At 52.0% G+C, this 20897-nt stretch overlaps 1 protein-coding gene across 1 annotated transcript; it reads right to left on the reverse strand.

Annotated features, from left to right (window-relative positions):
• Positions 1-5526: 5526 nt before the first annotated feature.
• On the reverse strand, positions 5527-6723 carry LOC144166957 (uncharacterized). The gene has a single exon (XM_077696390.1). It carries the CDS (start codon positions 6721-6723, stop codon positions 5527-5529), a length of 1197 nt encoding a protein of 398 aa, XP_077552516.1.
• Between the last annotated feature and the right edge of the window lie 14174 nt (positions 6724-20897).

Genomic DNA, 20897 nt, shown 5'->3' on the forward strand with positions numbered 1-20897 from the left:
TCATATTCGACGCCCTCGATCTTTGGCTTATCCTCTTCGTTGTCCTTCTCGACGCCTCCTTCAGGCTTGTCGGCTTCGTCGGCCTTCTCGGCTTCTTTCAAGATCGTGGGCTTTCCCTCCTCGTAGGCCTCCCTCGACGCCTCCCTCAGGCTTGTTTGCTTCTTTCTCTTGAACCTCCTGAGCCTCACTTGTGCCCTCCTCAAGTTCAGACGAGTTCGCTCGAAATTTCTCTCGAAGATCTGCTAGTTGAGACTTTAGCAAGCGCATTTCTTCGGCCAATTTCACTTCTCTCCTTCTGCTTTCTGCTAGCTCAGATATATGACCCTGTAGTTCAAGGCGGCGCTGTTTAACCACTTCGCGCAGTTGATCAATTCCAGACTGGCTTTTGCCAGTATCGGAGCTGCTGTTCTTGACATCATAGTAGAATCCCTGGCGTGATGAATTTTCGTGTTGGTCCAGGTGGTTGACGACTATTGCCTTATCGTCGTCGAGTGGAGTCTCGATGTTTCGCAACGGTGGCCGGGTGTGTCGTTTCACAGGAGGTGAGGACGGATGCGTGGTTGCAGAACGCGGCGTACGGCAGGCATTCCTTAAACACTGGAAACACGTTTTCCCCACAGCGCGGCACTGTTGAAGCGGGCGCGGCGTACGGCAGGCATTCCTGAAGTGGCCGATGTTACCACACTGGAAACACGCTTTCCCCAGAGCGGGGCACTGTTGAAGCGGGTGCCACATCCTACCACAGCGGCCGCACGCTGGAGGACGCCGAGCACTGGTCCGGGCTAACCTAAACCCCGGACGTGACGGTGATGCACCTCTGTTTGTTGGGATTGTGGGGCGAAACTCGCGACGCGGAAATCGGGTGGGGCGCTGTTGAAATCGAAGCGGTCGAATTCGTTGAGTCCCGTCGTTAGCTTGAACTATTTCTTCTCTGGCTGCTCGATATCGCTGGAGCAGATCCTGGACTTCAGTTACGTTTTGGATGACTTGGATGGCTTTGTCAAACGTGAGTTCCGGGCCTTCTGTGAGCAGACGTTCCCTGGTGCGATCTGACGCAAGTCCCATGATGAGTTGATCCACGAGTGACGCTGCTTCGTCGGAGCCGAAGCTGTATTGTCGACCCACGTATTGCACACGGCGCGCGAAGTCGATCGCCGATTCCGTTTCTGCTTGACATAAACTTCGGAACTGTGTGCGGTTCGCCCGCTGTGATGTCGAAACGTCAAAGTGAGCCGCGAGGCCCTGAACGAGATATTCATAGTGGTTGCCGGTGCTTGCGTCCGCCGGTCTGGCTGCCTCGATCATGTGCGCAATTCGATTTGCTTCCGCTCCCAAAAAGGTCTGCAAGAGGGCTGCTTTGCGTCGCGGCGCGAATTTTTCACAGCCTGCTGCGATAAGGTATGTTTCGAACGAGCGATGCCACTCGCGCCATGCGATGGCCGGCCTCCCCGGCTCCGTCAAGAATGGACGTGGCTTTGCGGCTATGTCAGCCATCTTGGCAAGATAATGAACGAAGTGGTGCCGCTTTACTTTGCTTTATGAAGTTTACATAATCCTGGTGCACAAAAAATACCTGGTGCCAGTTGAAAATATCTTGCAGTATTACCTGAAGGTTACATGTCGCTGGACGTATTTGCTGCGTCTCGCTCGATGCACGTCGATTTCGGGACTATGCTGCTGGCCGCCCTTTCCTCGCCGTTCAGTCGTCCGCGTAGGCCTAACGCTATCGCTCTCGGCTGAATGTTTCAGCCCTCACTACTTGAAAATAAAACTTGCGGCCTGTTCGGCGGCTTACACTTTACTGAAGGAATGTCGACCGCTTACATTTCGGACGGTTCTTGAGTCGACTGCGCCATTGTGGTGTCGCATCGGCGACGGCCCCGAAGGGCGAAGCAGGAGACAAACGCCGGGTGAAAGAGTCAAGCCAAAAAAAGATAATTTATTCAGTGACGTCATATATGATGATGATGATGATGATTAAAGGCCTCCCCTTTGAATCGGGGTGACGGCGTGCGCCATCTAGCCTATCTTAGTAGTTTGAATTTAAATTTAGTCCCTCAACTCGGATTTCTTTTTAATTCTGCCCTGCCGCTACCCCTGGCTGGGATGTTATTTTATCGACTTCCCTGCTTTTTTTCCACCAATACTCTAGCCGCTGCTTAGTAATACCTACTGCTGACCAGTTAATGCTTCCATCAATTGCGAAGCCCAGTGCCTCAGGAAGTAGGACTTTCCCCCCAATTCTATCCGGCTGAATCTTTTCGCATCCTATTACTATGTGGTCGATTGTTTCTTTATCCCTGCCACATAAAACACATGCCTCATCCTGGGACGAATATTTGCTCATGTAGGTTCGAGTTCTCAAGCAGCCAGCCCGCGCCTCAAAGAGCAACGCACTACCTTTATTGTTGTCATAAAAGTTCTCTTTCCGGATCTCTTTTTTGCTTGCTTTGTAGATTCCCAGCGATCCCTTCTTTTCCATCCTCTCTTTCCACATGAGCGTCTCTGTTTCCTTCACTTGCTTTTTAACTGCCCCCCCTTGTTTATTTGCCGCGGTCAAGGTATATTTAGTCGCCAGCTTTCGCGTCCTCTTTCGCCATTGGGTGTCCACACTTTTAAGGTACACGTACCTGTGCACTCTGGCTGCCCAGTTCTTCTCATGTAAATGTCTAAGCCGCTCCTCAAAACGTATCTTACTTTGCGCTTCCCTCGCCTCAAATGAAGCCCAACCCATATCGTCTTGTACCGCCTCATTTGTAGTCTTACTGTGAGCTCCCAGTGCTAATCTGCCGACTGCCTTTTGGTTAACCTCCAGTCCCGACAGGATATCGGACTTTAGGCATAATACGGCATTAGAGAACGTGAGCGCCGGCACCATTACCCCTTTCCAGATGCCTCGCACTACCTCGTACTTATTGTATCCCCAAAGTGTTCTATGTTTCATTACTGCTGCATTTCGTCTCCCTTTCAGTTTGAGGTGTTCTTCATAAGCATTCAGGTAGCCTTTTCCTTCATTAGTAAAGTACGTTGTTGGGCTAGTTGGTGCATGTCTCTACTTGAAAAAGGCGCTAAAAAATACACAACACGAGCACGAAGAAGGACGGGACGGATGCGCATCCTTCATTAAGCCAGATCCCCAAGTATTTGTACTTATTTACTAATGGTATGGCTTCCTGTTGAATTCTTATTGGTGCTGTATGAGCTTCCTCGTTGAACACCATGACTCCAGATTTCTGCGGGTTAAAATGTAGGCCTAGGTACGTTGCCTCATCCCCAGAAATGTCGGCCAGTTTTTGAAGGTCTTCCGCATTATCTGCCAGCAACACTATATCGTCCGCGTACATCAATCCCGGAATCCGTTGCTCCACCAACTCTCCATTGCTTCGGTACGACAAGTCAAAGCCTAATCCACTCTCCTCCAATCGTCTTTCCATTCCTCTAATGTACAGTGTGAACAGCAATGGCGAAAGGGGGCACCCCTGTTTTAAACCTCTTCGAATGTACACGGGCTCTGTGCCTGTACGTCCTTCCCATGTAATATGCGCCTTATTATCCTCATATATTGCCCTTAGCAGCCCCACAAATTATGACCCAATCCCCTCTTCTTCCAGTATATGCCACAGCAATCCCCTATCTACGTTGTCATAGGCTCCCTTTATGTCCAGAAACAGTAGCCATGTTGGTCTGCCCTGTGCTGCCGAAATTTCGATGGTCTGGGTTATTACGAAAATATTATCTTCTAGGCGTCGACCCGGCCTAAATCCATTTTGTAGTTCCCCTAAAATACCGTTACTTTCCACCCACTTCAACAACTCGACTTTGATGGCTTGTATAGCTAATCTATAGAGCACTGACGTGACTGTAATCGGCCTGTAAGAGCTCGCCTTGTCCTTCTCTCCCTTGCCTTTATAAATCAAACTCATTCTGCTTTCGCGCCATTGCGTGGGAATCCTCTCGGATTTTATAGCGCGCTCAATGGCTCTACACAAGTGCGTCTTTCCCGCTGGTCCCAAATGATTGATAATCTCTATTGGGATACCATCCGGTCCTGTTGCCGTACTTTTGGGAACACTGTGTTCTGCCTTTTTCCAATCCAAAAATTCGATATTGAATTTTTTTTCTGCCGCTCTTCTATTGGCCACATGTGTCCGGGTAGCCGATATCTCGCGTGTTTGGCCGAAAGTATTTGCTATGACTCCATGTAGGTATTTTAATGCGCTGTCCCCCAGGAGAACGTTACCATCCCCGTCCTGTATCTGAGTCTGCACCTCGTCGTTCCCGATGCTTTTAAATGATTCCAGAATTTTTGGGGGGCGCTCTTATCCTTCTTACGTATACCTGATACCCATTTCTCACTCGCAGTTTTAATCTTCGCTTGTACCAGTTTTTGCACCTCAAATTTCTTTTCTCGGTACCGGCTCCACCGTAACTGCACCTCTTCCTCCTGATATCCCATTTGTTTTGCCTTTCTGTGCAATCTAGAAGCCCGTTGTCGCTCTTCAATAGCCAGTTTAATTTCCTTGTCCCACCAGCCTCGTGGTTTCCTTTTACCTCGCCAGCGGTTTTGTTTCCTTACTTTGTATATTTCCCTCTGTATACAACTCACAACCTCGTCATATTCCCACACCTTCGTGGGCTGGGCCTCTAATTCTCTTTCGATGCTACTGACGATGTCTGCTATCTGCTTTTCGCTCAATTTCGGGAGCCCACCCTCCGGTGTTTCCTGCCTAGCCCCTCCACTGTCAAATTTCAGGATTATGCGCCTGTGGTCGCTGCCCAGGCTGTGTTCTCCTTCTTCATCTATCGTCATTTGGTTCAACCGTTCGTACGTGTGCTCTGAGACCAGGCCGTAGTCTATGCAAGACTGTCTATTGCCGCTTTGCCACGTTATCTGCCCGTCGCATTTATGCTCCCGGTGAACTATTACCAGTTGCTGTTCTTCACACATATCTAGAACCATTGAGCCGCTATAGTCCGTATATCCATCTAGATCCTCAATGTGGGCATTTAAGTCGCCTTCTAATATCACCTCGCCGGATTCTTTAAATTTCGTAATGTCCTTCCTGAGGCACTCCACCAACTCTTTATTTTGTTCTCTGGCGTCATTCCCTGTCCACAGATAGGCCACTCCCAACCGTGTCTTTTTTCCACCCACAATTCCACAAACCCATAAGTGTTCCTTACAGCCCTGATTCTCCCTTTGCCAATTCCCTCCTCGCCTAATCAACATGCCCACGCCCCCATCTTTCCTCTCTCCCGCTGCCCTGTTGCACCCCACCCATACGTAGTCATCCATCACTGGTGGCTCCTCCATATCTCTCAGGTGGGTTTCAGTCAGGGCGTACACGTCAATTTCTTCTTTCTCGAGTTGGGTTTGTATCTCAATCCATTTTTCCTGCTTGCGGCCGCCTTGCATATTTATATAACTAATTTTAGTTCCACGGTTTATTTTCCTTTTCTTTGCTTTACGTTTCCGTCGCCGTGCATCAGTGCCCCCTCCTTCCTGCCTTTCGCCACCGCCTCCACTCAGTCCGCCTTCTTCTTGAACGTTCGGGGCCCCCCTAAAAAAGTCACTGCGCGGGCCGCCAGTCGGTGCCCTACAGGCTCAGCTAGACGGCCACTGAAGTGTATGCCGTCGAACACAAACGCCCCGTTGCGGCCTGCTCGGACCAGGTCCCGGTTCAGGTTGACCACCTCAAACTTCATCGTTTTACCCAGGGTCCAAAGCTCCCTGTTTGCCGCAACCACCGCCCTTTCTACGTGGACCCCTTGTTTCTGCACCTCCGGCACCGTGCAAACCGCAATCTGCACATCCTCCGAGACCGCCCTCAGCTCGGTGACCCCCTTCGCAATCTGCCTTGCGAACCCTCCCCCGCGCCCCTGCAACACATCGTTCGCACCCCCCATTATCACCACCAAGCTGCGGTCCTCCATTCTATCCCACAGTTGCCCCTTCGCTTGTTGCATTACTTCCCCGACTCTTTTTCCGGGAAGCTTACTAACCTTCACGCGTTCGTCGTCTCCCACCCTCCCCTTAATCACCTCTCCCACCCTGGCCATGTTGGAGTCGCCGACAACGATGACTTGGCGCCTCCTCTCGCCTTTAACCGGCACTTTTGCAGGTGTTCGGGGTCTGCTGTGGTTGACCACGGCAGCAAATGACCTGGCTGGTGATCCACCCCTTCCCGGCGTCGCCTCGGGGCTTTCTTTGCTTCCCGAGTCCGCTCTGCGTCGACGGACACCACTCGTGCGCGCAGCATCACTCGCCCCCTGGGGCTCTGCGTTCTCGCCGGCGTGCCGCTCTTCGTGCTGAGCCCGCGCACTCGCGTCGTCTCCTGCCGCTGGAGTCACGAGCTCCTCCACCCGCTTTTCAAGCTGGGCCTGCTTTTCCCGAGCTTCGTCCAGTTCGGCCACCGTGCGCACCAAATGGGCGGCCTTCGCCTGCCCCGCCTTGTCAAGCTCGGCCACTTGCGCCTCGAGAGCCACCCGCGCTTCTCTTTCCTCCCTCAGGTAGCCCTCCAGCTCCTCCACCCTCGCATTCAGCTGCTTCTCAAGGCGTTCGAAGCCCAGTCTTGCCCGCTCGCAAGGCCTACATTCGAAGGGCGCCTTCTTCGCGTCGGCCACGCGCTCGAACGTCGTCTCCCCCAAGTAGCACCAGCGCAGGCACTCTTGGCACTGCACCTGGTCCTCGTCCCCAGTGCCCTTTCTCGTCTTAGGGGCCATTGTTCGGCCAACCCCTAGGCCTACGTCGCCCGTCACACAAAGCCCGCTACTTCGCTATAATTGGGCTAACCCCGGGGTTAGCCCCCCCTGGTGGTAGAATCCCCGAAACGCCGAGATGCGAAAATTCCGGATACTACAGGGATTCTGCAACGAAATTTTGTGATTGCGACCTCACATTTACGAGATTCGCAGAATTTAGGCTTCCATAAGTGAGACAGGTGAATATAGTCGGAGCATGAACGAAGGGCATCTTGCCGATTAATTTGTAAAACTTGAAGGCGTCTGAACCTCGCCCCCAAAAGAAAACTGGGCAATTCACGACGGCAGGACCCCCAAGAGCCAAATTGGCTAATTGGTCTGCCATTTCATTGAAGATTATCCCTGCGTGACCAGGGACCCACACTAACCTGACCTCGCGAAGCTGGTAAGGAATGAATGAACGGAATGACCTGAGAATGGAAGAATCTTTATCATTTGTTAGAACAGTGCACACGGAGAGAGAATCCGAAAGGATAACCACCCCCGCAAATCTGTGCTGTAGTTTATTAAGGGCTAAGATTATCGCCAATAATTCTGCCTGAAAGATCGGGGTATAGTCTGGCAGCCTGATTGAGAAGGACCAATTTAGAGACTGAGAATATATTCCTACCCCAGCCTTCTCATCACTCTTCGAGGCATCTGTGGCAATGACGACATCAGTATGAAGAGTAGCCAAGTGATCTTCAAGTAAATGATTGAGTAATCGGGCCAGCAATAATTTCGCATGCGAAGGAAAAATGTTGTCCAAGCTTATGTCGACAGGCGACAAATTATCAGAATAGGGCTGGAGTAGAAAAAGATCTGCACGAAGAGGCTGCAGCTATGCCTGAACGCAATCCAATTGAGGACGCTGAAATCGGGGCCACGTAAATCCTCGAAAAAGGTGAGGCCTCAAGAGGAAAATGGGTTGAGCCTCGTATAATGGAGATTCAAACAGTTTTAGAAATGTTACAACAGTTAACAATTTAAATCGATCCAGAAGTGAAGGCAACCTTGCCATCTTGCTGCCTCCTAGAACGAACAGTTTTAGAAATGTTACAACAGTTAACAATTTAAATCGATCCAGAAGTGAAGGCAACCGTGCCATCTTGCTGCCTCCTAGAACGAACAGCTTCCTCCACCTCTTATTCCTCATGGGTCACACCCATAGTATTCAGTAGATTGGCCGCTGTGGAATCACTGTAGACAAACCACCACATGTACTGCAGAACTTGCGCCCCATCGCCCTGACATCGACGCTGTGCAAGTTGTTAGAGCGAATGCTTGCAACACGGCTTCAGTGGTGGCTTGATACCTTCCAATGGTGTCACCCGGCGCAAATTGGATTCAGGCCCTATCTCGGTACTGAGGATGGGTTCGAATACCTCTCATCAATGGTTTTAGTTGGAGGCCGATCCCGCCGTGTGAGATCTGTGCTCGCCATGGACATATGCAAGGCGTATGACAACGTTAGTCACGCTTCCATCCTGCAACTTCTAAATGGCCTCCACCTTCCAGACAAAGTCTGCGATTTCGTCCGATACTTCCTTGAACACCGTTCTTTTTCGATCCGCATCAACGGAGCAAGTTTCGGCCACTTTACACCAGTCCGAGGCGTACCACAAGGGTCTGTTCTTTCTCCGCTTCTTTTCAACATCGTCATGTTGCCGCTAGCTTGGCACATTGCTTCAATCCGAGATCTCTATTTCCTCATGTACGCGGATGACATTACGTTGTGGTCAGTGCATCCAGACCTGTCACGACAAGCCGAGTGCCCCCAGCAAACCCTAACAGACTGCCAGAAATGGTGCGTGTACTCGGGCTTCACTCTCTCGCAAGAGAAGACGGCTTTACTTCCCGTGGCCAACGCTTGGGGCCGCCGCCTCCTTGCAGTGTCTGCCATTTCACTTCAACTGAATGGGTACGACATACCCACGGTTGACCGTCTTCGGGTCCTAGGACTAGAAATATCGGCATCAGGGTCAGCAGATCATTGCTACGATCTGCTCTACAGAAAGCCAGACATGCTCCACCTCGTTCGCCGCATCTCTCAGAAGTCTGGCGGGGCCTGCTGGCCGATTGTCCGTCTCCTAGTGCGCGCCGTACTACAGCCACGGCTTGTATATCAGGCAGTTTCAGCACATGACGCAAGCGGACTGAGCTCGGCTTGAGGTCCTCAACAGGGCCGCCATGCGCAAAATTACAGGCCTCCCTCGCATAATAACAATTCCACCGCTACAAGCCGAAGCCCAGCTAAACACGCTAGATGAGATTATTCATCAGCGTCGCTCCGCCCGCCTGCTAAAGCGTGGATATGTACCGGAGGCTGCAGCTCTCGCTGCATATATGGGCCAGGTTCCTGATACGATGCCAGCATTTTCTGCGGCAAGACCGCCCTGGCTCTACCATCAGGTGACGGACAACAAGCCTCTGGCAAGGCTGCATGTCCGAACCTCTGGCCTTCATCAACCTCCGGATGCAACCCTCCTTCATATCGGTCACTGGGCGCCTGCGACGCGGCCACGAGTCATGCGGGCTTTCGTGGACGCCGGGGCACAGGACTCCCTCGTAACCACAGCCTTGGCTTGTCCCTCTCACCCAACATTAAACCAGTGCTGCGCCTACGATACCCTCCTCCCACTACGAAGCCTGTTGGCAGAACTTACTGCTATTCGGGATGGTCTCCAAGCGCTTTTTTTATTGCGGAAGTTTGCTATTCAGCATAAGCGGAAATTAAATGTACAGATACACGCCGGATTCCCGAAGGAATCGGAGCAGGGGGCCATGATGTGGTCCTTGTATCCACGCCATGAAATCTGGCGGACGTCCGGGGCGCGGGCCGCAGGTGGCGACGTGCACAGCGCGTAGGCTTCGCAGAGCAGGGCAACTCCACACCAGGTGCTCTGCTGTAGCCTGGTCAACTGGAGCGGGGCAAAAGGGGCAGGTGGAGTTGAACGGGGCATGGTAGTGAAGAGGCCAGGACCTCGTCACAGCTGGCGTGAGGGCGACTCCCAGGCGAAGACGTCTGAAAAGGACCTCATCTTGGCGAGACAACCCGCCAGGGAGGTCTGTACCGCGCGGGGGTATGAGAGCGCGCGCGGTGCGCCGTAGACGTTCTTTTGCACTGGCAAGGCGAACTTCGTTTGGCGAAGGTGCAAGAGGAGCTCGCTATTGCACACGCACGGGGTGTGTTCCGGCATCTGCAGCCTGCGTTGCGGGGTGGCTATTCCGTTGGCGCCATGCCACGCGCACACGGCCTGGATAAGTGTCCATTATGTCCTGGATTTCTAGCAGAAGTTCGTTGGACGTGAGAGGTTTACGAAGCTCTCGAACAGCTGCCGACGAATCAGTGTAAATTGTACACTGTGGTGAAGCGTGGTTGATTACCAACGATGTGTGTAGCAGAGCATCCCGCACTGCGAGGAGTTCTGCCTGCGTTGATGGCCACTTCTCCGTTGTTATGTAAGTGCAGGTCACTGGATCGGGAGCCACAGTCGGGCAGAGTAGAGCCGTATGAAGTAAGGTATAGGAAGCACTGGCGTCGACAAACTTCAGCGTAGACGAAGAGCTACCAATGTCCATAGAAGGCGGAATCGGAGCACCAACTGTCCGAGGATGAATACGGGCAACAGGTCGTGTATCCGTTAATTGGTGGAACTTCCATGGGGGCCGTATATTGGTGTTTGATAGTGGTGGGGCTGGTGAACCGGTCATGTACGCTGCAAGAGCGGTGGAATCAGGGTTAAGGGCTTGTTTTTGGAGGCGGGCTTGTCGACGCTGATGCACTAGCTCATCAAACGTGTTGAACTGCGCTTCCTGTTGCAGAATAGGCATGGGGGTGAGGGCTGGAAGACCAGTTATAGCTCGCATAGCCGAATTGTTTATTGATTCGAATAGTGCCCAGTTTGACTTTGTAAGAAAGTGGAATTGCGCTTGATAAACTATGCGAGGCTGAAGAATGGCTCGGACAAGCATGCGGACCATCTTGGAGGCCGCACCGCCGGCTTTTTGAGACATGCGACGGAACAGATGCAGCGATTGTGAAGCTTGATGCTTTGCAGAGCGAATCCAAGGTTTTGCAGAACCGGTGGCCGTAATATCCAATCCCAACACCCGCAGGGTAGATGCTGTTGGTATAGCCGTGCCTTGAACCGAAAGACGGATCGGGGAGGTTGCCAACCGCCGACGGCCCCAGGCATTGGCCACGGTGAGAAGGGCTGTTTTGTTAGGCGAAAGCGTGAGGCCAAGATACCTGCACCAAGAATTGGTTTCATCTAGAGCTTGTTGCAGGCGGACACTTTGGCCGTGAAGACCCTGGTGAACAGACCATACCGTGATGCCGTCTGCATAGATGATACTATAGATGTGTGGAACAGCACCAAGTCGCCTAGCAAGAGGTATATCATGGCCACGTTAAAAAGCAAGGGGGCCAAGACAGATCCCTGAGGCACACCACGGCGCGGCTGGAAGGAACCTATATGGGAGATCCGTTGAGACGTATGGGGAAGGTGCGGTTTCGTAGGTAAACTGGATGGCAGGTGAAGGAGATGAAGTACCGCAATGAAGGCGGCGTGGCCAAGGGGGGTCGTACGCTTTGTGAACGTCCATGCCCAGCACAGAGCGAACACAGTGGGATCGGCCGCCAATAAGGATAATCTCGGAGAGGTGGCCCAGACCATCCTCTGCACCAAGGTGGGGACGAAATCCAATTTGGCATGGGTGGTATAGATGGTGCTCGTCGAGTCACCACTGAAGGCGTGTGGCAACCATCCGTTCCAACAGCTTCCAAATGGTCGCCGTGAGCGCTATTGGTCGGAGGTTGCGGATGTCTGTACTCGGTTTACCGGGTTTCGCGATAGTGATAACATTCGCTTGAAGCCAGGCCGGGGGGTTGTACACGTGAGCCAAACCCGGTTGTACGCCTCTAGGAGTCCCTCCAGAGAAGAATGGTCGAGGTCCTTGAAAGATTCAAATGTTACTCCGTCGGGGACAGGAGCTTTGCGAAGTGCCGCCGTGTCAATGGCCGCGGTTAGATCCGCAATTGTAAATGGTGAGAGTATGCCCTCGGTTGCTGCTTCCGATGGCGGCGTACCAACACCGGACGGAAGAGTGAACGGAGGGGGCATGATGGCTGGGTCAAAGTTAAAATCGGGGTATAAAGTATGGGCCAGCGTATCTGCAAATTGCAAAGAAGTCTGGTTGGACGTGAGGAACGCTGACGCAGCAGGATCTGGGTATCGTGGTGATCGCTCCAAAGAATGAAAAATGCGCCATATGAAGCGTAGTCCAGACTGAGGCCCTAATGAAGCGCACATGTCAAGCCAGCACTGGCGGAACAGCCGGCGTTTATGGCGACGAGCCGCGGCTGTGAGCTGTTTAAGGCGGATTTGGCAAGTCGGAGAGTTGAGATTGCGACAAGCAAACACTGCCTGGCGGCGCTGCGCCCACAGCTGAAGGAGGCGCAAATCAGTATTACGCCGGCTCTCGTCAAGCAAGTTTACAGTTGTAGAATCTTCAAGAGCCCTGTGTATGGGATGCAAAGGGTCCTCTTTGAATGCTGATATCTGCCTAATCGACTTCCGAAACTCGTCCCATTTGATAATATGGCATTTACGACGTAGGCGACGAGAGGGCGAAGATGAAACATCGAGGTAAATGGGATGATGGTCGCTACCCCAGCAGTCTGGCTCCCGCCGCCAAGTAACGGCCGTTGGACCAAGCCACCAAGCTAGGTCTGGGGAACGTGCAGGCATACAAGTAGACGTGGAGCGGCGAGTTGACTGGGTCGTGTCATTAAGTAGAGTGAAGCGAACATTCTCCGTGATCTTGAGGAGATCTGAACCTCGCGCACTCGCCATGTTATAGCCCCAGGCTGGGTGCGGAGCATTAAAGCCACCGGCGATGAGGATGGGACAACCGGGATGTTGTGCTCGTATATGCGAAATCCACCCAAACCGAGCCCGCGGTGCATGACCACTGCGAGGACGCACATAGCAGGATACGAGGATCACTGCACAGTGACTTAGTTGAACTTTCACCGCAAGTTTCTTGCCATGGGGAGCACCAGCTTTGAAGGTCAATGGCTTGCTGGGGAAGGCGCGTGAGGACATATACCACCGCTTTACCCCGTGGCGTTGGTGGGGCGTTACGGTGGTCAATGATTGTTGGAGACGCATAGCCGGTAAAAAAGGGGATACGGGGTAGGCCATTCGCTTCCTGAAGCAGTAGCGCCCATGCACGAAGTGAGCCTAGGCGAAGGCGTTCCTTAAGTTCACAAACTTTTTGGGGCAGGCCCCGACAGTTCCATTGTAGGATAGTGTCCTTGCGTGTAGTTGCAGGTACGGCAGGTGCATAATTTAGCGGAGGCATGCTGCGAGAGTCGTGGTTAATATGTGCAGCTGCTGCACCACGTAGTTAAGAATGGAGCGAGCGTCGGATGCTGACGAGATCGAGGCTGCTGCTGGTAATGATGCCGGAGGAGGTGGAGACAAGGGAGAAGTTGACAGAGGAGGCCAACTGCAACGAAATTTTCGGTTCCTTAAATGCACTATTTTCCGATAGTATTGCCCTAAAAGTTGCTACGTGCAAAATTTGGAGGCCCAAATATGCGTCGCTGCATCGTAAACGAAGATCAAAAACGCTCTTTTCAAACCGAAACTGGAAAAAAAGGGCGGCCATTACGGCCGGCCGGAAGTGACACTCAGGAATCGAGCCGGCCCAGCCGGCGGATTTTCCCACGGCTGCCTGTGAGAAGACGGCGCGCATTCGATGCGTTTCGGGGCGTCCGTGTCTTATTGCTTCGCTGTGAGCTGCTGAGACGCGCCTATAGTCGTCCGGCAAAGCGAAAACAGAGCATCGCGAGGCGTCGTGGAGAAGCTGGGAGCTAGGAAATGGGTACACAAAAAGCAGTGTGGAGCGCTAGATGGGCGCTGGCACAGCCAATATGCCTTGTGCCAATGGAATCAGCCTGTGTTTGTGAGAGAACACACAAAAAAAGTTACCGCGGGAGGAAAGCGTCGAAACATGCGGGCTAGCGTGTAAGTTTTCGGTTTCAGCGCGTTAGCGAAGATCAAATACAGAATTTTATTATTTTTGTTTACACGGGCGCCTTTATTCCTGTTAGCAGGGTGCCGGCGCCAAATCTTTAGATAATGATGACATGCAGCGACGAAAGCACTGCACGGCCTTCACCGGCGTAGTGCAACAGTGACCTTTCCCGAGGCTGAATGCTACCAAATGTGCCCCCCTTTTTTATATATTTTTTTCGAACTGGTGAGAGAAATTTCGCCAGCAGCGGTTAGTATTTATTTGTTTTTTGACGAAGTTGTTTAAACTGAACGTGCGCCTCGTTCTGTACTTTTTCCCGCCCCGACCGGCGCGATAACAGTGACAACAGCGTATCGCCTCGCGTCGGCCGTACTCGCGCCACTCGCGCTCAGAAGAGTCGCCGGCCGCGATCGTGCAGTGGGCCGCACAGCTATCTGCCATACTCGTTCACGCCCCGACCGGCCGCGACAACAGCGTCTCTCGCATCGGCCGTTCTGCGTATTGCGCACTCCTATACAGACGCCATACCGCGAGTTTACAGTGTGCCACGCAGCTTCCGCAACCATTCGTGCCCCGACCAGCCGCGACAACAGCGTATCGTCTCGCGTCGGCCGTTCGTGGAGCCGCCCGGCCGCGATCTTTCAGTGCGCCACACAACAGCCGTACCGGCCGTACTCGTTCGCCCGCCGGCGCGCCGACCAGCCGCGCCCACAGCGTATCGCCTCGAGCAGGCGACGAGCACGCGACGTGCTCGTCGAGTCGACCGACAGCCTGCTGCCACCGTCGCGAGCATGGAGGAAAGAAAAGTTGCCGCGAGCACGAAATCGGCCGTTGTGCAGCTGCTGTACTCGCTCGCCGACGGTGTATTGCCTCGCGTAGACCGGCCCCGGCACTCTTCAAATTTGCTCGTTACGTCTCGGCAACCCAGAACTTCTTCAGCTTCTCGCATTACGGAAACGCGTGGAAGCAATTATTCTTGTAAGATGCACGAATCACACTGCTTACTCGCGTGAAGCAGCGCATAAGAGGGCTACTGAGGAGAGGCGGCGGCCGCACGGGAGTCCTGACTGGCACGTCACATCCGGAAGTTCGCCGCAGTGGCGACAAGTTGTGGCGACACTCCGCTAGGTGCTGCGTCTGCTCAAGTGGCGTGTTTTCGAACGGTTTTAATAAAGAAACTGCGCGTTTGTGGAGTTTAAAATTGGGCCACAAGAGATTTTTGGGGTTCATACCTCACGTTGAAGCAGAATTTGGGGCAGGTAAATTTTCGTTGCAGTTGGCCTTTAACATGAGCTCTCTTTTGCAGCAGCACGCTTTAAGCGTCTCTGTTCCAGAAACTGGGCACGACGAGCGGTCAAATTCGCAAGCTCCGTTTGTAGTGCCTGGAGGTGAAGATCTACCTCTTCTAGGGCCGGGGAATTCTGGTCGGCCTCTTGAAGACGGGATCCCTGACGAGGTCGACGCAGTCGCGCCACCTGGCTGTATGAAACCGAATTCATTGATGGTGTGGCAGAGACCGGTTCTGGTACGTGATCTGCAATATCTTCGTCGTCATTCGAAGCTAGGAGTTCGTACCGGTTTGAAAGCGGGAGCCATTGATCAACCTGGGACCTCGGGGAGCTCTTCACACGCGCACGTGGCTTGGCGTTAAGCTTCGTTGGGCACTTCCTGTCTGTGATATCGTGATCATTAGACTTGCACAGCCCACAACAAAATTTAGGGGCATTTTCATTTCCAGCACTCGCGTTCGGAGTCGCCGAGGTTTGAGCAGGAGGTGGATTTGGGCGAGAGGTGCGCATGTGACCCTGTTGCAAGCATTGGTAACAAAATACTGGCCTCGTCTTGTAAGGCCGAGGGCGAAGGATGCATCCATGAATCGCACCGCTTGTTCCGGAGGACCAAGAACAGTCACGAGGCATGTACGATGACTGCCAAGATACCGGGCTAGGAGCACTTGGTGCGTGTCGCATCGGATGGTGCCCCGGAGCACGTCGGAGGGCTCACCGGCATCGACGCCCGAGACAACATAACGGCGGACATGAGTACCCCCTAGGAGGTAAGCTTGTACCGGCAGGTGAACTCTGGGGGAGACGGGTATATAAGTGAGGCTGTAAAGCTTGTGAACTGCCTCTAATGACGCTACCCACACAGAAATTGAGTTGTTATCTCGGTGGAAAGTGTAGCCATTATGACTTTGAGGATGCAGACATGTGATAGCGTCTGTAGGAGAGCTTTCGTCGTGATCTGGCGGATGTTGAAATTCTGCTTCGGTTTGATGGCTACCTTGAAGGAAGCTGGTTGAGCATCTTTAGTGCTTGATGGGAGGCCAGTGGGATTCAGACGGCAGGGCACCTTACCGTCAGAGTGAATACGGTTGCCTGCTGGAAGGTCCATCGGGGCATTAGCGTCCTCAGACTGACGCGGCACTAAGGTTGAAGACTCTGTGCAAAGGCGTTTGTCGGGGGGTTCAGCAGACTTGCCAGTGACATTACTGGGCTCTTGCGGCACAGGAGGGTCGCTGCTAGCATCCATGGGGCAGCTGTCGTCGCCCTGGGGTGTCAGAGGCGTCGATGTTTGAAGGGCGACGCTGGACACCACTTGAGACGCCGGCTCCATTTGCTTAAGCACTTGGTCTTGAAGTAGCGCCTGCTTGCGGGACCCAAGAAGGCCTTGCGGGGAACGGCACCCACCGCCCGAACAGGAGGTTAGGCCTAGCCGCTGCTTAGAGGCTATGCGGTTGTGATGCTTGGTTTCGGGGACATTCCCGGGGCAGGTAATAGCCCTTGACGGCGCCAGGAACTGGAGGTTATCGCTGGCACTACGGGAAATAGCTGGGAATGTAGAAACTGCGATAAATCGCGTCGAAGCACGGAGCCGAGGAAAGACACGTCGGAACGGCGGGACTTCTTCTTCTTCCCTCTCCAAGCGCTTGCATCGACAGTAACTACCGGTGTGAAACTGGAAATTTACACTGACTTAACGACAGCGATACGTGATCTACGTCGCGTTGCGCGTAGCACCAGCATGTCGGCAGGTGTTCACGAGATCCTGGACACATACGCATGCCCTGTGCGTGTTTTGCGGGTTCGCCGGGACATGCTTCCTGCCCACATAGCGGCGGATCGCGCCTGTCGCCGTATGGACCTTCCACGGCCGGTACCACTTCTTCCGGTGTCCACATTAGAGAAGTGCTCGTGGAAAAGGAGAACTTCTGCCGCGCCACGCGTACTTTACTTCCACCGCGTGGAACTGACCTCCCCAGTGGGCTCGCTCGCTGGGAGGAGGTCCTGCTGCGGAGGCTTCGATTTGGGGTGGCCTTATTTCCAGCAGTGACCCACGCTTGTCCTGCCCGCTATCACGCACCGTTTGCGGACACCTGTCCCTTTTGCACGGTCCCTGCGTCCGAAGCGGACACGAGCCACCTTCTATGGACCTGTCCTGCCCTTCAAACCTCTCGCCTGCAACACCTCCGGGGCACAGGGCTCCATCCTGGGAGACTCCCTGATCTACAGCGGTGGATGTGGGGCCCTCAGTACCGGTCGCTGCTGACTTCTGTGTGAAACAAATGTGATGTTGTATATATCACTGTTATGCTGTAAGGCAAACTCTCGCAAAAAAAGATGAGGGCAGGATAGATGAAAGTATACCTTAGAGGAAGGTGCAAGGGAACGCAAAAATGCTGCACGGCAACGCGAACAGGCAAGATAATAAGGATGCAGGAGTTGGGGAAAGCGCGACTGATTTGACCGAAACTGATCAAACTGCTTGGTACGTGGTAGCGTTGTATTTGGCTGCGTCTGTGCGACTATACGCTACCTCACTTGCTTCCGGTCTACCGTCACGTTTGATCAGCATTTGAGTAACCATTCCTCAGCCAATAAAGCATCTTTTGGCACCGAATCAACGTTAAAATGGCTATGGGAAGGTCATACTTCCACTTGAAACCGACTTGCTGGTTGCCTGCAGTGTCCTTCTAAACCTCTCAGAAGTGTTCTTTCTGGCTACGCTTATAGCTACTTTTTCAGAAGATGGAGGCAATAATTTTATTCAGTCCTAAAAGGGAGGCCTATTTAGTCCTGCAGTGCCTTAAACAACTGCCAATGAAAAAAAAAAAAAACGCGACAAATGTTAACGTGATTAATCATGTCCAAATTCCAAGTTGGCTCTGTAGTTTTCGTTGCTCCTAACAAATATTGGTTTTTTCCCAATGATCAAGACAAGAATATATAAAAAAAATAAACACACTTGATTTTTTGTTGTACGGCAAGGCAAAATCTTTCAAACAAGCTTTGGTTTTACGACTTCAGCCTTTCTGAAACCACACCAGCATGCAAAAGTCTGTGATACCACTGTGCCATCCACTGCAGCTCGAGCGTAATCTAATGCTGAAAATTTTCGAAGTGGAAAATCAAAATTGTGGCATCCTTTGGCACCACGGCACCTGCAGTAGTAGTGAAGCTGGCAAGAGTGCCGCCTGTGGACTTTTTTTAGTTGACTAGTAAACTTAGTCTTACCTCTGGCGTTTCATTGTGATACCTTTGGAAATGTGCCATCCATCGCAATAGTGTGGAATGCCAGGGTTATAGGTCCGCATGTTCACTGCCACCTGCACATGGCGGTCCGTAGTGACTGAGACAATGTTCACAGATTTTTCCTTCATTGCTTCCAGACACTTTACGAAACCGTAGTTCTCCACTGCGGTGCTCGTCTTGACCCCGTCGTTGTTTGGGGGAAGAAAAACTTGTTCAAACTGAAGGCCACCTTATTTAGAAGGTTTGACTTACCTCCCCAACCTGCACTTGCTAAAAGTGGGCAATCTTGTTCAGCTGCGCCACATGGATCCCCGGTGAGTCACACCGTCCATCCGCAGCCAAATCGACGCCCTGGCCTTGCAGCTCAGCAAACAGCTCTTCTTGTTTGCGCTACACCTGAGCAAAAAGGCAGTGGAGGAGTGAATGGCACACTGGAACAAGCAACGACTGATTCTGGTGTTTTCTTGCTGTAATGACGGCATGCAATCTTGTAACATATTTGTTTACCATGTTTATGGCTAGTACCAGGTAGAATCGCTCATAATTGAAAGATGTTCGAGCCGAGATCATACAGCTCTTGGTGTGTTTGAACATTCTGATGGTGGCTGCCGGTCTTTCTCCTGCAAACAAGATCGCTGCAGAAATAAGCAGATTGTTGCCGGCTAGTTTCCGTGTACCAACGGCTGGCTTGGCCAAACGAGGCAGTGATTATTGGCACATATTGACTGCACCTACGTACGAGGCGTAGACGTATATGGATACGAGGCGTATGAGAAGCCAGGAAGTGATGATAAATCGCAATAATCTAAGACCAAATACCTGAGTATCATTTCTAATACCCTAACGGAGTTTTCTCATGTGCGTAGTTCAGAAAGGCGCCACAGGGCGTTTGCTGGCAGCTCGAGAAAAATGACCGCACCCGGGCGCTCTGAGGTGGCATCCCACCGGCGACATTCTACTCCAAAAACTGAGTACTTGCGTCCTTCGTTCTACACTTCGTCATTTCCTGCTTCAAAAAATGATGCGCGACGAAAATAATCTGATTGTTGTGTTTCAAGCCCGCCCGCTGTTTACCGTTGCTTCAAATGTTCTTATATCATATTTGACACCGTGGGCCTTCATTGATGGCACAATTTTTGTATCGCTTGTGGTGTCCTCTTCAATACAGCTTTCAACTTTCAAGTTTCAACACAGCTTTCAACATTGTAGCTGTTTGCTATTCTTTTGTTTTCCTTTTTTAGAGCCTGAAATTATAGGAACAAACTGGACCGCATTGTCGCTGGCTCAGATGTCCGCGACTTTTGCCTTGTCAGAAAGTGACGATGAATATTACATTCCCCAAGCCGTCGCGAACACTTCCGAGACATGGGATGATTACCGCACAGAAAACAAACGGAGAAAGGAACTGCGCAAGAACCGTCGTACAAACGGCCCATCCAACAGGTAAAAGGGTAGAACGGCAACGCTAAAATCCATGTTGACGTCCACTGCCCGCAATTGTTGGTGTGTAGAACATTTCTATGGGGGGATTGGCCAGCATAACTATCAGGCGTCGCTATACAAGTGCACCATTCGCTTCAGACGCTGGTACGCGTATGTCATACTGCCGCGAATGTAATCTTCATCGTCATCGTAATCTTCGTCATCGTAATGTTCATAGTAATCTTCATGTAATTGTTCGCGCTTTAAGCATTATTTGTATAATTGCTGTCTGGCTTGACATTTCATTTTTGCGTTTGTATGAACGACGTCAAATTAGCCCTTAAAAAAGGTACACACGCTTCTTGAATTTTTATTTGCCTGGTTTATTTGCTTGCGCTTTGTGGGGTTAACAACCAAAATATGCATGGAGCTGCCAGCTTGATGCGGCACCCTTCCCTGGACGAATGCGAAATATCCAGGTCCAAAATCTCGCGAGAGCATATCCCGCACTGCGAAGGCTATATTTCATTCTATTTTAACAGCAAAGGTGTTACTGGCCATAAATTCGCAGAAAGAATTACCGAGAAAATGCTGAGCGCTCGTGAGCGCATGCCTCACGGCGAACGCCGAGCGTCCTCGGCTTTAGCAAACAAAAAACTAGGGAAAACCCCGAACAACCAGAAAATGGCTCGCGCCCGTCGGCGCGTTCCTAAAGAATACCTAAAGATTTAGGTATTCTTCCATCCTGTATAACGGGCCGAGGTATCACCATTGTGACACCGCTCTCTGCAGGCGCTGCTTGCCTTGACAACGCCGATGCCTGTATCGCTCCTGGCTGCCATTTTGCCTGTAACCACAGCGAGAATGCCATTTCGTAAGCCCGTTCCACTTACTAATATTATTGGATTTTACATGACTGTTCGCACTTGACATCATTTCCCCTACATGAACGTTTTATCGTCTTCTTATGCCGCTTTGTCTGTTGTTCCTTTTTGACCGTATGTGCTCTCTCGCACATTTTTTCCATTAACAATTCCAAAACCTTGTGTTCCGTCCGTGTTCCTCGGCCTTTGACCTGTACCTCGTCAAAGTACCTCGTCTTAACCTTAGAACATCACCTAAATAGTGCGACAAATTTGCCGTACAGTGGACAGC

This window comes from Haemaphysalis longicornis, unplaced genomic scaffold, assembly GCF_048455015.1.
Source record: "Haemaphysalis longicornis isolate Haplotype H1 unplaced genomic scaffold, Haemaphysalis longicornis Haplotype H1 scaffold_2, whole genome shotgun sequence".
NCBI classification, from domain to species: domain Eukaryota; kingdom Metazoa; phylum Arthropoda; class Arachnida; order Ixodida; family Ixodidae; genus Haemaphysalis; species Haemaphysalis longicornis.

Excerpts from the sequence above, each read along its gene's own strand:
- LOC144166957 (XM_077696390.1), bottom strand. The coding sequence starts at position 6,723 with ATGGCCCCTAAGACGAGAAAGGGCACTGGGGACGAGGACCAGGTGCAG.